The sequence below is a fragment of the Astyanax mexicanus genome, chromosome 1 (assembly GCF_023375975.1).
Source record: "Astyanax mexicanus isolate ESR-SI-001 chromosome 1, AstMex3_surface, whole genome shotgun sequence".
Taxonomy (NCBI): Eukaryota; Metazoa; Chordata; class Actinopteri; order Characiformes; family Acestrorhamphidae; genus Astyanax; species Astyanax mexicanus.
This window is the reverse complement of record NC_064408.1, coordinates 128338431-128350000: the sequence shown is the minus strand read 5'-3', so window position 1 is coordinate 128350000 and position 11570 is coordinate 128338431. Positions and strand designations below refer to the sequence as shown.

General features: G+C 39.4%; 1 protein-coding gene across 1 annotated transcript in view; it reads left to right on the top strand.

Annotated features, from left to right (window-relative positions):
• The window catches only part of LOC125784994 (26S proteasome regulatory subunit 6B), a 23764-nt gene extending 15774 nt beyond the window's left edge, over positions 1-7990 (top strand). The window contains exons 6-11 of the mRNA XM_049469146.1: positions 324-417; positions 848-1015; positions 2411-2487; positions 5913-6081; positions 6551-6606; positions 7593-7990. Coding sequence (XP_049325103.1) covers positions 324-417; positions 848-1015; positions 2411-2487; positions 5913-6081; positions 6551-6606; positions 7593-7706 — 678 coding nt within the window. The 3' untranslated portion in view covers positions 7707-7990. The remainder of the gene's footprint in view (positions 1-323; positions 418-847; positions 1016-2410; positions 2488-5912; positions 6082-6550; positions 6607-7592) is intronic.
• The last annotated feature ends 3580 nt before the right edge of the window (positions 7991-11570 follow it).

Below are 11570 nucleotides of genomic sequence, written 5' to 3'. Positions count from 1 at the left end.
CACACATACAGACGGGCACATAGTTGGGCAGACACAGACACAGAAAGGCAGAGACAGGTGCAGATAGAGCTAGAGACAGAGACGGGCAGGCAGGAACAGACAGACAGGCGCAGAGATGGGCACAGACAGACAAAAACTCAGAGGCACAGAGAGGCAGGCAAAGACAGAGGTAGGAGACAGACAGACAGGCGAAGACGGGCACAGAAAGAGGAAGAGATGGGCAGAGGCAGATGCAGGCACACATTTTGTGTTGGACACTATAAAAATATATTTAGTTAAACTATAAATACACTTTTATGTTCATTTATTTAATTTTATTTTAGATCGGTATCGACCCGCCCCGAGGTGTGCTGATGTACGGCCCCCCCGGCTGTGGGAAAACCATGCTGGCTAAAGCTGTGGCTCATCACACTACAGGTAACCCACCCAGATCCTGCCCCCCACCCCACCCAGATCCCCAGACCCCCACTAACATTTTCAACATTTTACTTTACTTTTACCTTTATCTTTTTACTTATTTTATATTTTATACATTTTTTTTTTTACATGTGTCAGACTTGTTTTTTATGGTATTTTTGAATTTTCTGTTTTCTTTTTTTTTATTTTTTTACAATTTTATTTCTTATTTCTAAATTATTATTAAATGTTTTTAATCCCTTTTGATGTTATAAATGCTCAGCAACAATGTTTTTACCGATTGAAAATAAAATTGATTAATTATAAAAATATTAAGCGGAACTGGTAAGTGTCATGACTTTAAATTAACACATTTCAGCTATAAATGGAAAAAAATCTGGTTTATGGTTTAGTGTCTCTTTAACGCTGATGTTTGTTTGCATGTTTTTAGCGGCGTTTATCCGTGTGGTGGGCTCGGAGTTTGTTCAGAAGTATCTGGGTGAGGGTCCTCGTATGGTGAGAGACGTCTTCAGGCTGGCCAAAGAGAACGCCCCCGCCATCATCTTCATAGACGAGATCGACGCCATCGCTACCAAGCGTTTCGATGCTCAGACTGGAGGTAAACTCTTTATTTATTACTATGGATCCACGATGGTGTCAGAATTACAGGGGTTTGGGCAATGAAACTGAAACACCTGTCATCATTTTAGTGGGATTTTAGGTTTCATGGCTAAATTGGAGCAGCCTGGTGTTCAATCTTCATTAATTGCACATTGCACCAGTAAGAGCAGAGTGTGAAGGTTCAATTAGCAGGGTAAGAGCACAGTTCTGCTCTAAATATTACAATGCACACAACATTATGGGAGACATACCAGAGTTCAAAAGAGGACAAATTGTTGGTGCACGTCTTGCTGGAGCATCTGTGACCAAGACAGCAAGTCTTTGTGATGCATCAAGAGCCACGGTATCCAGGGTAATGTCAGCATGCCACCAAGAAGGACCAACCACATCCAACAGGATTAACTGTGGACGCTGTAAGAGGAAGCTGTCTGAAAGGGATGTTCGGGTGCTAACCCGGATTGTATCCAAAAAACATAAAACCACGGCTGATCAAATCACGCAGAATTCAATGTGCACCTCAACTCTCCTGTTTCCACCAGAACTGTCCGTCACCACAATCAATTATTGTGCTATAAAACCAGGTGTTTCAGTTTCATTCTCCAACACCTGTATATCGGTATTGAAGAATAATAGCTATTTTTATTTTATTTTAATAGCTATTTATTTCAACACAAGTTACAATATTAACTTTAATCAAAGCGTTTGATATACTGAAAAGAGTTAAGCTTAATTAGTATAAAATCAAAGATAGTGAGCTGCTAAGAACATGTGTGACAGATGTAGCATTTCACAATTTTTATTTATATATTTTTTTACTGCGAATCCTTGCATCAAACTAATGAGATTCTTTGATTACAATAAACATTTGCAAAATTATGGCAGCGTTTCCACATCAATGACTACACTGCCGCATAGTGGCGGTAAGCACAATCAGCATGCATTGTGGGAAATGTAGTTTTTGTTAAAAAAAAAAAAGGAAATCTTCTGACCTATTTAGACACTTTCAAGACCTTTCAAGCTCTCACGAGCCACATTGAGTTTGTGACATATGCTATAAGGAATAAGGGCGCTTGGGGTGTGTAGCTAACTAAGTTAAGTTAAGTTAAGTAAACAAAACTGTAATAAAAAGACCTTCTTTTTAAGTTAAACGAGTGCTGGATGTTAATCTATACAGATTTCTCTACTACAAAAAATATTTGGGTGAATAAAGTGCTCATTTCTGAGCAATGAAAGAGCTAGCGATGCTGTTAGTCTCGGTAATGTAGAACTTCACTGAAACTCCTGTGTAACTCTGTACTTCAGCAGAGTGACTTTACTGCTCCTTAATACCTGACTGATAGAATTCATACATAAAAATCATGATAGCTAACATGATTGCTATAATTTTCTGCAGCTGATCGAGAGGTGCAGAGGATCCTCCTGGAGCTGCTGAACCAGATGGACGGTTTTGACCAGAATGTGAACGTGAAGGTGAGTTTAGAGAAGATATGGGATTACTCAGCTTTTTGAGACCCTGACCCACTTCAGAACACAAAAATGGATATTTTTTTTTAAATATGTTTAATTTCCAGTTTGTTAGTGTCTCTTAATTTAAAAAGATAGAAAGCTGATCTTGCATGAATGTGAAAAACTCTCACAGCAGTTGTAGTAAACTCCCACCTAAAGTCCCACCTTTGAACAAAAAGAGCCAACATCTGGCATGTGGTAGTTTGGACTATAATGAATCATTATCAGAAAAATAAAAAAGCTTCTCTGGTGAGCTTTTGTTTACATTCCTCCCCTGTCTCTCTCCCTGTCGAGCTCGGCATGACTTTAGTTTTCGCCTGTTCTTGTTTTTCTACCCGTTCTTGGGCTCCCAATCTCCTTATAAGGGCATTTTTTTTCCCCCAGCTGTGTCCCAATTCATTAGCCAGGGAAGCGGTAGTGTATTGGACCACAATCTTGACGACACGGTTTCAATTCCGCGTTTACCTGCTTAATTTTTCAAAAACAGATTTTGGAAAATATCTGGCCTGCGGCAAAACCTATTGCCGACCCTTGCTGTAAATGAACCCATTGGCAGTATGTAGCCACTGCTCCTGACTCCCCGTCACCGACTGGGTCAGATATCTAGTATGCCAAATATTTGGCTCTGCAAGCATCTTTAAGTAGTTCACACTACATGCCGGAAGATCCCAATTTGCCTCTGAATTCTTGATGGCGTTCCACAAAAAAATGTCTGCGATTAAAAAAAACTGGTCCCAAATCATCTAGTGTGAACCTGGCGCAACTGGGTTAAACTGAGCAGACTGTCTGTGAAGGTGGTGCGGCAGGCTGTAGCTCTCCTACAGAGCTTTAGCCTACTTTATTAAAGGTCTCATTTCATGTTTATTCATTCATTTTAATATGTCTAGTTGTGTCTCTAGTATGAATAAAGCCATGTGAGCTGCTTTTCGTGAAAAATTTAGCCCTGTTTCTATTTAGCCCTGCCTTAGATCACTGGATTAGAGGTCTCTGAAGAAAGACAGGATTTTGGCTCTTACTCATGAATATTTATACATGCAAATATAAATAGTCTCTTATTGGCTAAAAGCACTGCAGCAGAGAACGCCTAGCTGCCTTCCTCCACAGTCAATTTTACAGCTCTAAAACTCAGGACAAGTCGAGCTGGTAAACGTTATTAATGCTGCAGTGCGAGTGCAAGTAGACATTGCCAGCCTTACCTCAGACTTGGTTATTTAGTTCTTAGGCAGTTTCACAACGTTGAAGCTTCAGAGTTGCTCTATATCATAAAATCCGATGTGAATAGCGCTCGCTTTGACCGGTGTTCTGTTGAGTTGAGCTCCCTTGTCAAACCATGCTTGCCTAGTGTTTATTTAAGGTCTCGTCAAAATGCAGAATCAACCGGAGATCCGATTTAAACCTACAGTTACTTACACAAGATAGCTAACATTAACTAGCTCTGTAAATAGACCTGTAAACAGAACTGTTAGCTCCACCTTAACCATAGCTCCTAATGCTGTAGCCCGGGTTCAACTTCTCCTGTGGGCGGTCCTGAGCCGAGGTGGGCGGGGCCATGAAGTCACTGGTTACGATTTCTGAGGGTTTTCTTTTACTAGCTGCTGCAGACAATGGAGGTTAAGAAACTGTTTTATGTGCAGCATCATAAACAACTCAGAGACCTATAGTATTACACAAACAACAAGAACAATGTTGATTTTAGCGGAACTAAACAACTTTATATATATTCATGATTATATATATATATATATATATATATATATATATATATATATATATATATATATCCTGGTCAGGTGATATGTGCAGGGTGAACAGGTGATATTGTGACCTACATCACTGTAGTGTGAATGAGTCTAGACGTCCCAGAATGCAGCAGGTGCTCTGATTTTAGCAGGTTTAATGAGAACAGCCTCAGTAACCTTCAGTGTGTCCTCTCTACCCTTCCCAGATTTACCAGACACACATCCTCCCCTCTCTCTCTCTCTCTCTCTCTCTCTTTCTCTTTCTCCCTCCCTCTCTTTTACTCCCTCTCTCCCCAGGTGGAGTAAAGAGATAATAGGGATGTTGTAATTTGGGTCAGTGTAAAGCAGCAGCAGCCTATTAAAAACCCTGAGTTATTAATTAACCCACAACACAGGGCTCTAGTTTCTCTCAGATTCTCTCAGACTGGGAATAAAGAGTAACATAAAGCATGTTTGTGGATGTTCGGGTTGTAGAGATGTTTCATATCGTATTGTTCACATTAGCGTTGAAAAAAAAAGGGCATCTCACAATAACATACGGCAATACCAGGAGCATCGCCTAGCCTGGGCTTACGGGGCTTTAGCCCCGAATAATTTTCCAGTAGCCCCGATTCGTTGCGCTCAGCTCAGCTGTATTATTAATGAGGAGACAGGCCACAGGCCGTGTGTGAACAGGACATCTCTTAACGCCAATCACGCAGCCAGTTCAAGGATAAAGTTCTGCCTTTCAGGAGAAACAGCCAATCAGCTTGCTGGTTTTGCGTAGTGCGGTTGGCTAGTAGGGAAACAATAAATATATGTTTAACTTGCCCTGTTGTACTTGATCAGCCAATAACTATTTAATTTTGTATTAGTTTTTATTCATTTAGGATTGCAGGACTTACTATAAGCTATAATTAATGCAAATTAATTTAGCTAAGAAGTTAGCTAGAAGCTGGATGTTGTGGATAGTCAGAATTTAGTGCTATACTTAGTTTAAATTAGTTTTTTAAACCTGGTCTCTGCCCTAAAATTGTATGTTTTTCACTGGATCCATCTGATCAGCTAATAAACTACACATTATAGTGTTAAACATTATATATCAGGATACTTATTGTGAGACAATTCTCTACAACACATTTTGTCACAACTACAAGATTTAATGCATTATATTGAGATTTCAAGTGATTGAGAAACACAAAGTACCACATTTATAGTGATGAGGAACAAAAATGATACATGATTTTTTTAACTTATTCAGCCCCCCTATATCAGTACCGCTTTATAGAGCTGCTTTAATCATCTAGAGACTGAGATTTTTGCTCGTTTTTCTTTATAAAACAGCTGAAGATCAGTCCGGTTGGATGGAGAGCGTTGGTCTGTGAACAGCAGTTTTCACGTCTCTCCACAGAAGATCAATGAGATTTAAGACTGCATCATTCTAACGAATGAATATTCTTCTCTGATCTAAATCATTATAGCTCCACTGTAGCTCTGGCTGTATTATGTTTAGGGTCATCGTCTTGCCGGAAGGTCTCGAGTCTTTTAAAGCCTCCAACAGCTTTTCTTCTTCGTCCAGGATTGTTCTGTATTTATTTATCTCCATCCATCTTCCCATTAACTCACTGTATTACTGGATCCTCACTGTATTAAACCCTCCGTCCTCTGCAGGTCATCATGGCCACTAACAGAGCAGATACTCTGGACCCGGCTCTGCTGCGCCCTGGACGACTGGACCGAAAGATCGAGTTCCCGCTGCCGGACCGCCGACAGAAACGCCTCATCTTCTCCACCATCACCAGCAAGATGAACCTGTCCGAGGAGGTGGACCTGGAGGACTGTATCCTTACCAATCCACTCTATATACTCTTTATTTACTGGCTTATTTACTAGGGTTTATGGCTCGTTTTTTTAGTTTAGGTACAAATCATTCCACACCTGGTAAGGTGGAGGTGTGTTAATGGTAGATGCAGCAATTCTGCTGGAGTTCTTAAACACTGTCAACCTGCGTTTGGGTCCCAAATTTAGATTTTTCTGATCAAAAATCTGATATTTACTTCCGGCTGTTTACACGTTCTCTTTAAGGTGACCCATATCTGACATCTGTTTGAGCCTTTTAGCAATTTGAACGTGCTTCACGTTAAGTTTCACTTTAACCCCAGCCACAATCTCAAGAGATATATATGAATGTGTTCAGGAACACCACAAGGTTGCAACGAGTCTAATATTATTAAAACACAGACGTTAGTCTTCATATTTATTTGCTTTATTATGTGGTCTGTGTTTTGTTCTTAACCCCGCGTGTTCAGATGTTGCCAGGCCGGATAAGATCTCTGGAGCGGATATTAACTCTATTTGTCAGGAGGTGAGTTATCCACTGCTCTGTTTACAGGGTTACAGCACTTTTTACACATTTCCTCTGTAATATGATGCTATATTGAAGATCAACTGTTTCCCAACATAGAATATCCCCCAAAAAAGCTTTTGTTGATTTTTATATCAGTCATATTTTGTTCATTTTTACTTTTTGCTAAGCTTAGGCTCCTCCCCCTTGTAAGAAGATAGGTAGCTGTAAATACAATAGAACTAAATGGCTTTTGTTACTGCTAGGAAAGATAGTAATATCGAAAATATTAAATAGCAAGCCCCTCCCCCTATAAAACCCCCCTTAAGCTCCTCCCACATTTACTTTTATTAATAAAACCCTGCCTCCTACAAATTACACTTTTAAAGCTTCTCCCACTTCAAAATGCGCTAGCTAGCTAGTAAATACATATGGAACTAAATGGCTAGCATTATGGCATTTAAGCTCCTCCCCCTATAAAACTCCACCCCCTTGTACATACATGGTATACAAGCTAGAAAACACATTTCAGTAAGCCCCTCCCCCTATAAAACTACCCTTAAGCTCCTCCCCCTTGTAAATACATGGTATACAAGTTAGAAAACACATTTTAGTAAGCCCCTCCCCCTGTAAAACCACCCTTAGGCTCCTCCCTTATAAATACATGGTATACAAGCTAGAAAACATGTCAGTAAGCCCCTCCCCTTATATAACTACCCTTAAGCTCCTCCCCCTTGTAAATACATGGTATAGAAGTTAGAAAACACATTTCATTAAGCCCCTCCCCTTATATAACTACCCTTAAGCTCCTCCCCCTTGTAAATACATGGTATACAAGTTAGAAAACACATTTTTAGTAAGCCCCTCCCCCTGTAAACCACTCATAAGCTCCTCCGCTTTGTAAATACATGGTATACAAGCTAGAAAACGTATTTCAGTAAGCCCCTCCCCCTATAAAACTACACTTATAAGCTCCTAAGGTTCTAACGGTGTTCTCGGGGTTTCAGGCTGGGATGCTCGCTGTGCGCGAGAACCGCTACATCGTTCTGGCCAAGGACTTCGAGAAGGCCTACAAAACTGTCATCAAGAAGGACGAGCAGGAGCACGAGTTCTACAAGTAGACCAATCGCTGTCCGCATTAGCATTAGCTCCGCCCCCTTTCTCCTAAAACGTTCAGTTTTTCTCATTTCCTGCTGTTTTTGTACGTTCAGTACGAACGGCTCTCAGTACAGTACAGTACAGGACTGGGATTAACAGGTGTATATGTACACACACACACACACACACACACACACACACACACACACACACACACACACTCTTACACACTGCAGAATAACACTTATGTATTGAGTTTATTGATGTTCACGGCAAAGAGAACCAATAAAATGTTTTCCATAAAACAGACCAGCCTCTGTCTTCCTTTACACTTTTTTTAAAATATTAATACATTATTTTATATTTGTGAATTAATTGTGTAATTAATTTAAAAATATCAAATTTTTGTAATTGAGAATAACTTTGCTTTGAGTGTGTAATTGTGAATAAAATTACTAATTTTTGGGCACATTTTTGACAATCAGAATCTGAATTTAATACAGTTTTAATAATGATATCAAGTAAAATATACTGAAATCCTTCCTGATTTCTGACGGTAATGTGTTAAAAATATCTCAAGATAATTCTAACTTTATTTGGTGCCATATTGATTTTTCTTTTCCTCCAATTTATTGAATTTATTTATTTGTTTTTTGTTATTTTCATGTTAGTTGAGAATCTGCTTAATTATGTCAAAATATTATGCCAAAAACATACATATTTTTAAAGCTGATTTTTATTCCTTCATATGCTGGAAATACAGAACTAATTAATTAATTAATTTTCTTTACATAGTAAATTAATAGTGACGTGATCTGTAAGACTATGAAGGAACACATAATGAATCATGTAGTAACTTAAAAACAGTGTTAAACAAACCAGAATACTCTGTGAAGAAGCTTTTAGATGCTCTTATAACTCTGGTAACTCTGAACTCTTGCACTTCCTTTCTGGGGGGTGGTCCTGATCAGTGCCAGTTCTATCATTATTACAACCTTGTTGATGGTCTTTGCAGTTACTGCAATTGAGGATACTTTTAAAGTTCTTGAAATTCTTCTTTTCAGACTGGCTGGCCTTAATTTACTTAGTTAAGCAGTTGTTGCTTCTCATAACCTGGATTCGAACATTACTGAAATATTCACTGTATACCTGTAACTCTACCTCTTCACTACTTTACTTTAACTGATGCTCTCAAACACTTTATTAAGAGACAAGAAACTCAAGTAATTAACTCTTGATGAGTTCAGCACAGCTGTTAACTGAAAGCCTGAATTCCAGGTGACTCTACCTCATAAAACTGACTGAGAAAATCCAGCAGAGATGTTCAAAACTGATCATCTAAACAAGAGGAGCTACTTAAAAACACATTCCAAATAATTCTTTCTTAATAGTCTGGATGAGTTTAGTATTAAAATACAATACAGAACATTTTAATATAATGAAAAAACACTAAAATGAAACAATACAACAAATGAGAGACCTTCAGAAGAGACATCACAGAGCATATTGTGACATCATAGAACATACTGTGACGTCACACATTCCGTGACATTACAACATTCTGTGACATAACATTCTGTGAAATCACAGAACATTCCGTTATCCTGATGAGAGCCAGTTTCATCATCATAATGTTTGACTGAGTATTTCTCACTTCTCATAACCTGGATTCGAACATTACTGAAATATTCACTATTCACTGTATACCTGTAACTCTACCTCTTCACTACTTTACTTTAACTGATGCTCTCAAACACTTTATTAAGAGACAAGAAATTCAAGTAATTAACTCTTGATGAGTTCAGCACAGCTGTTAACTGAAAGCCTGAATTCCAGGAGACTCTACCTCATAAAACTGACTGAGAAAATCCAGCAGAGATGTTCAAAACTGTCTAAAAAAAACACTGAATTCGATACTGTGCTATTGTTTATAAAAGGGTGCAGTTCTGCCTGTGACCACAAGAGGGTGTAAACTGCAGTAATACCAACTATACTCTGACAGGAATAAAGAGTATCATTTAATTTTAAAGCCTTACCACAATAAAAAGCTTGGGAATGTGCACACGTGTATGAGTTATGAGGTGCTATCTTGTGAGTGAGGTTGGATAAACTCTGGTAAGTGTGCCCACGGTGAGACCAGGTGAATTATGGGAGTTGTAGTGAGTCTGATAGTGGGTGCAGAAACACCTGTTTTTACACAAGCTAATATAAAGGGATCTCACAGCTCTATTCTTACCAGTTTCAGTCCCTTTCAGAACGAGTCATTTAAGGGCTCTGCCACTTTTATGCAAATTAGCTGTTGCTGACAAACGCCCCATGTTTAAGCTGAGCAATTACCACACATTAGCATTAGTTTGTGCTAAACGGCAAAACACGAACAAGCCAGTTCCTGTTTAACTGTGATAAAAGCATAAAAAAACGAATTATAGATACAGATCCCTCCCTCAGACGAAGTCTGCTGTGTACTGTCTGAGGTTCTTAAACAATAGACCAAAATAGCCAATGTTTCTTAAACTGAGCTAGTGGGTGGGGCTCTGGCGAGGGGTGATTCTATGCAGGATTTATTTTATTGTGATGTCACAATAAGGGAGGAGCATCCAAATGGCTAATAGAAGCAAATGATTCCTGATGCCAAACGGATGGATGGATTTTTTGGTGTTTGGAGTTTTTATAGCGTTTATAGAGGCAGCCGAGACACAAGTGGAAATGCAAAAAAAAAAAGATAAAGAAAGTGAGTTTTCATAATATGTTCTGTAATGTTATTTCTGTTGCAGTAGTATGTTCTTAAAACTATAAAAAAGATATATAAAATATATTTTTTCTAATATTTTGTCATATCGACAAAAATATGGTTATCTCCAAAATACCCTGAAATATTGTGATATTAATTAAGTGACAGGTTGACCACCCTTAATAGATGCCCCCCAAAAAAGCTCTGTCACAGACTGCAGTACCGCCTTTAACCACAGGGGGGAGATGACGCTGTTCTGGTTCTTGTGCTGGTTCAAGTTCAGGTTCTGGTTCTGGTTCTTGTGCTGATGCTCGTTCTCTTTCTGTTTCTGGGCCTAGTTCAGGTTCTCATGATGGTGCTGGTTCTAACAGGCTGGTTCTGGTTCTGGTGCTGATTCTGTTTTTGGTGTTGATCCTAGTTCTGGTTCAGGTTCTGGTATTTGTGCTGGTGCTTTTTATGGTTCTTTTTCTGGGCCTGGTTTAGGTTCAAGGTTAGGTGCTGGTTCTCGTGATGTGCTGGTTCTTGTGCTGGTTCTGATTTTGGTTCTGTTTTTGGGACCGGCTCAGGTTCAAGTTCAGGTGCTGGTTGAGGTTCAGGTTGACTTGTGCTGGTGCTGGTGCTCTTTCTGGTTCTGGTTCTGGGCCTGGTTTAGGTTCATGTTTAGGTTCTTGTTCTGGTGTTGGTGCTGGTACTGCTTCTGGTTCTGTTTCTTTTTCTGGGCCTGGTTCAGGTTCAAGTTCAAGTTCTGGTTCTCGTGATGGTGCTGGTCCTTGTGTTGGTTCTGGTGCTGCTGGTTCTTGTGTTTGTCAGGTTCTGTTTCTTGTTCTGTTTCTGGTGCTGGTTCTTGTGCTGGTTCTGGTTCCTGTGCTGGTTCTGGTCCAGATTCAAGTTCTGGTTCTTGTGCTGGTTCTGGTCCAGATTTAAGTTCTGGTTCTCGTGCTGGTTCTGGTTCTTGTGCTGGTTCTGGTTCAGGTTCAGATTTAAATTCAGGCTCTGGTTTTGGTTCTGTTTCTGGTGTTGGTTCAGATTCATGTTCTGTTTCTGGTTCTGGTTTACTTTCAGGTTTAGGTTCGGGGACTGTGCTGGTTAAGGTTTACATTCTGGTTCTCTTTCGTGTTCTGTTTCTGGTGCTGGTTCTGGTTCTGGTCTGGGTTTG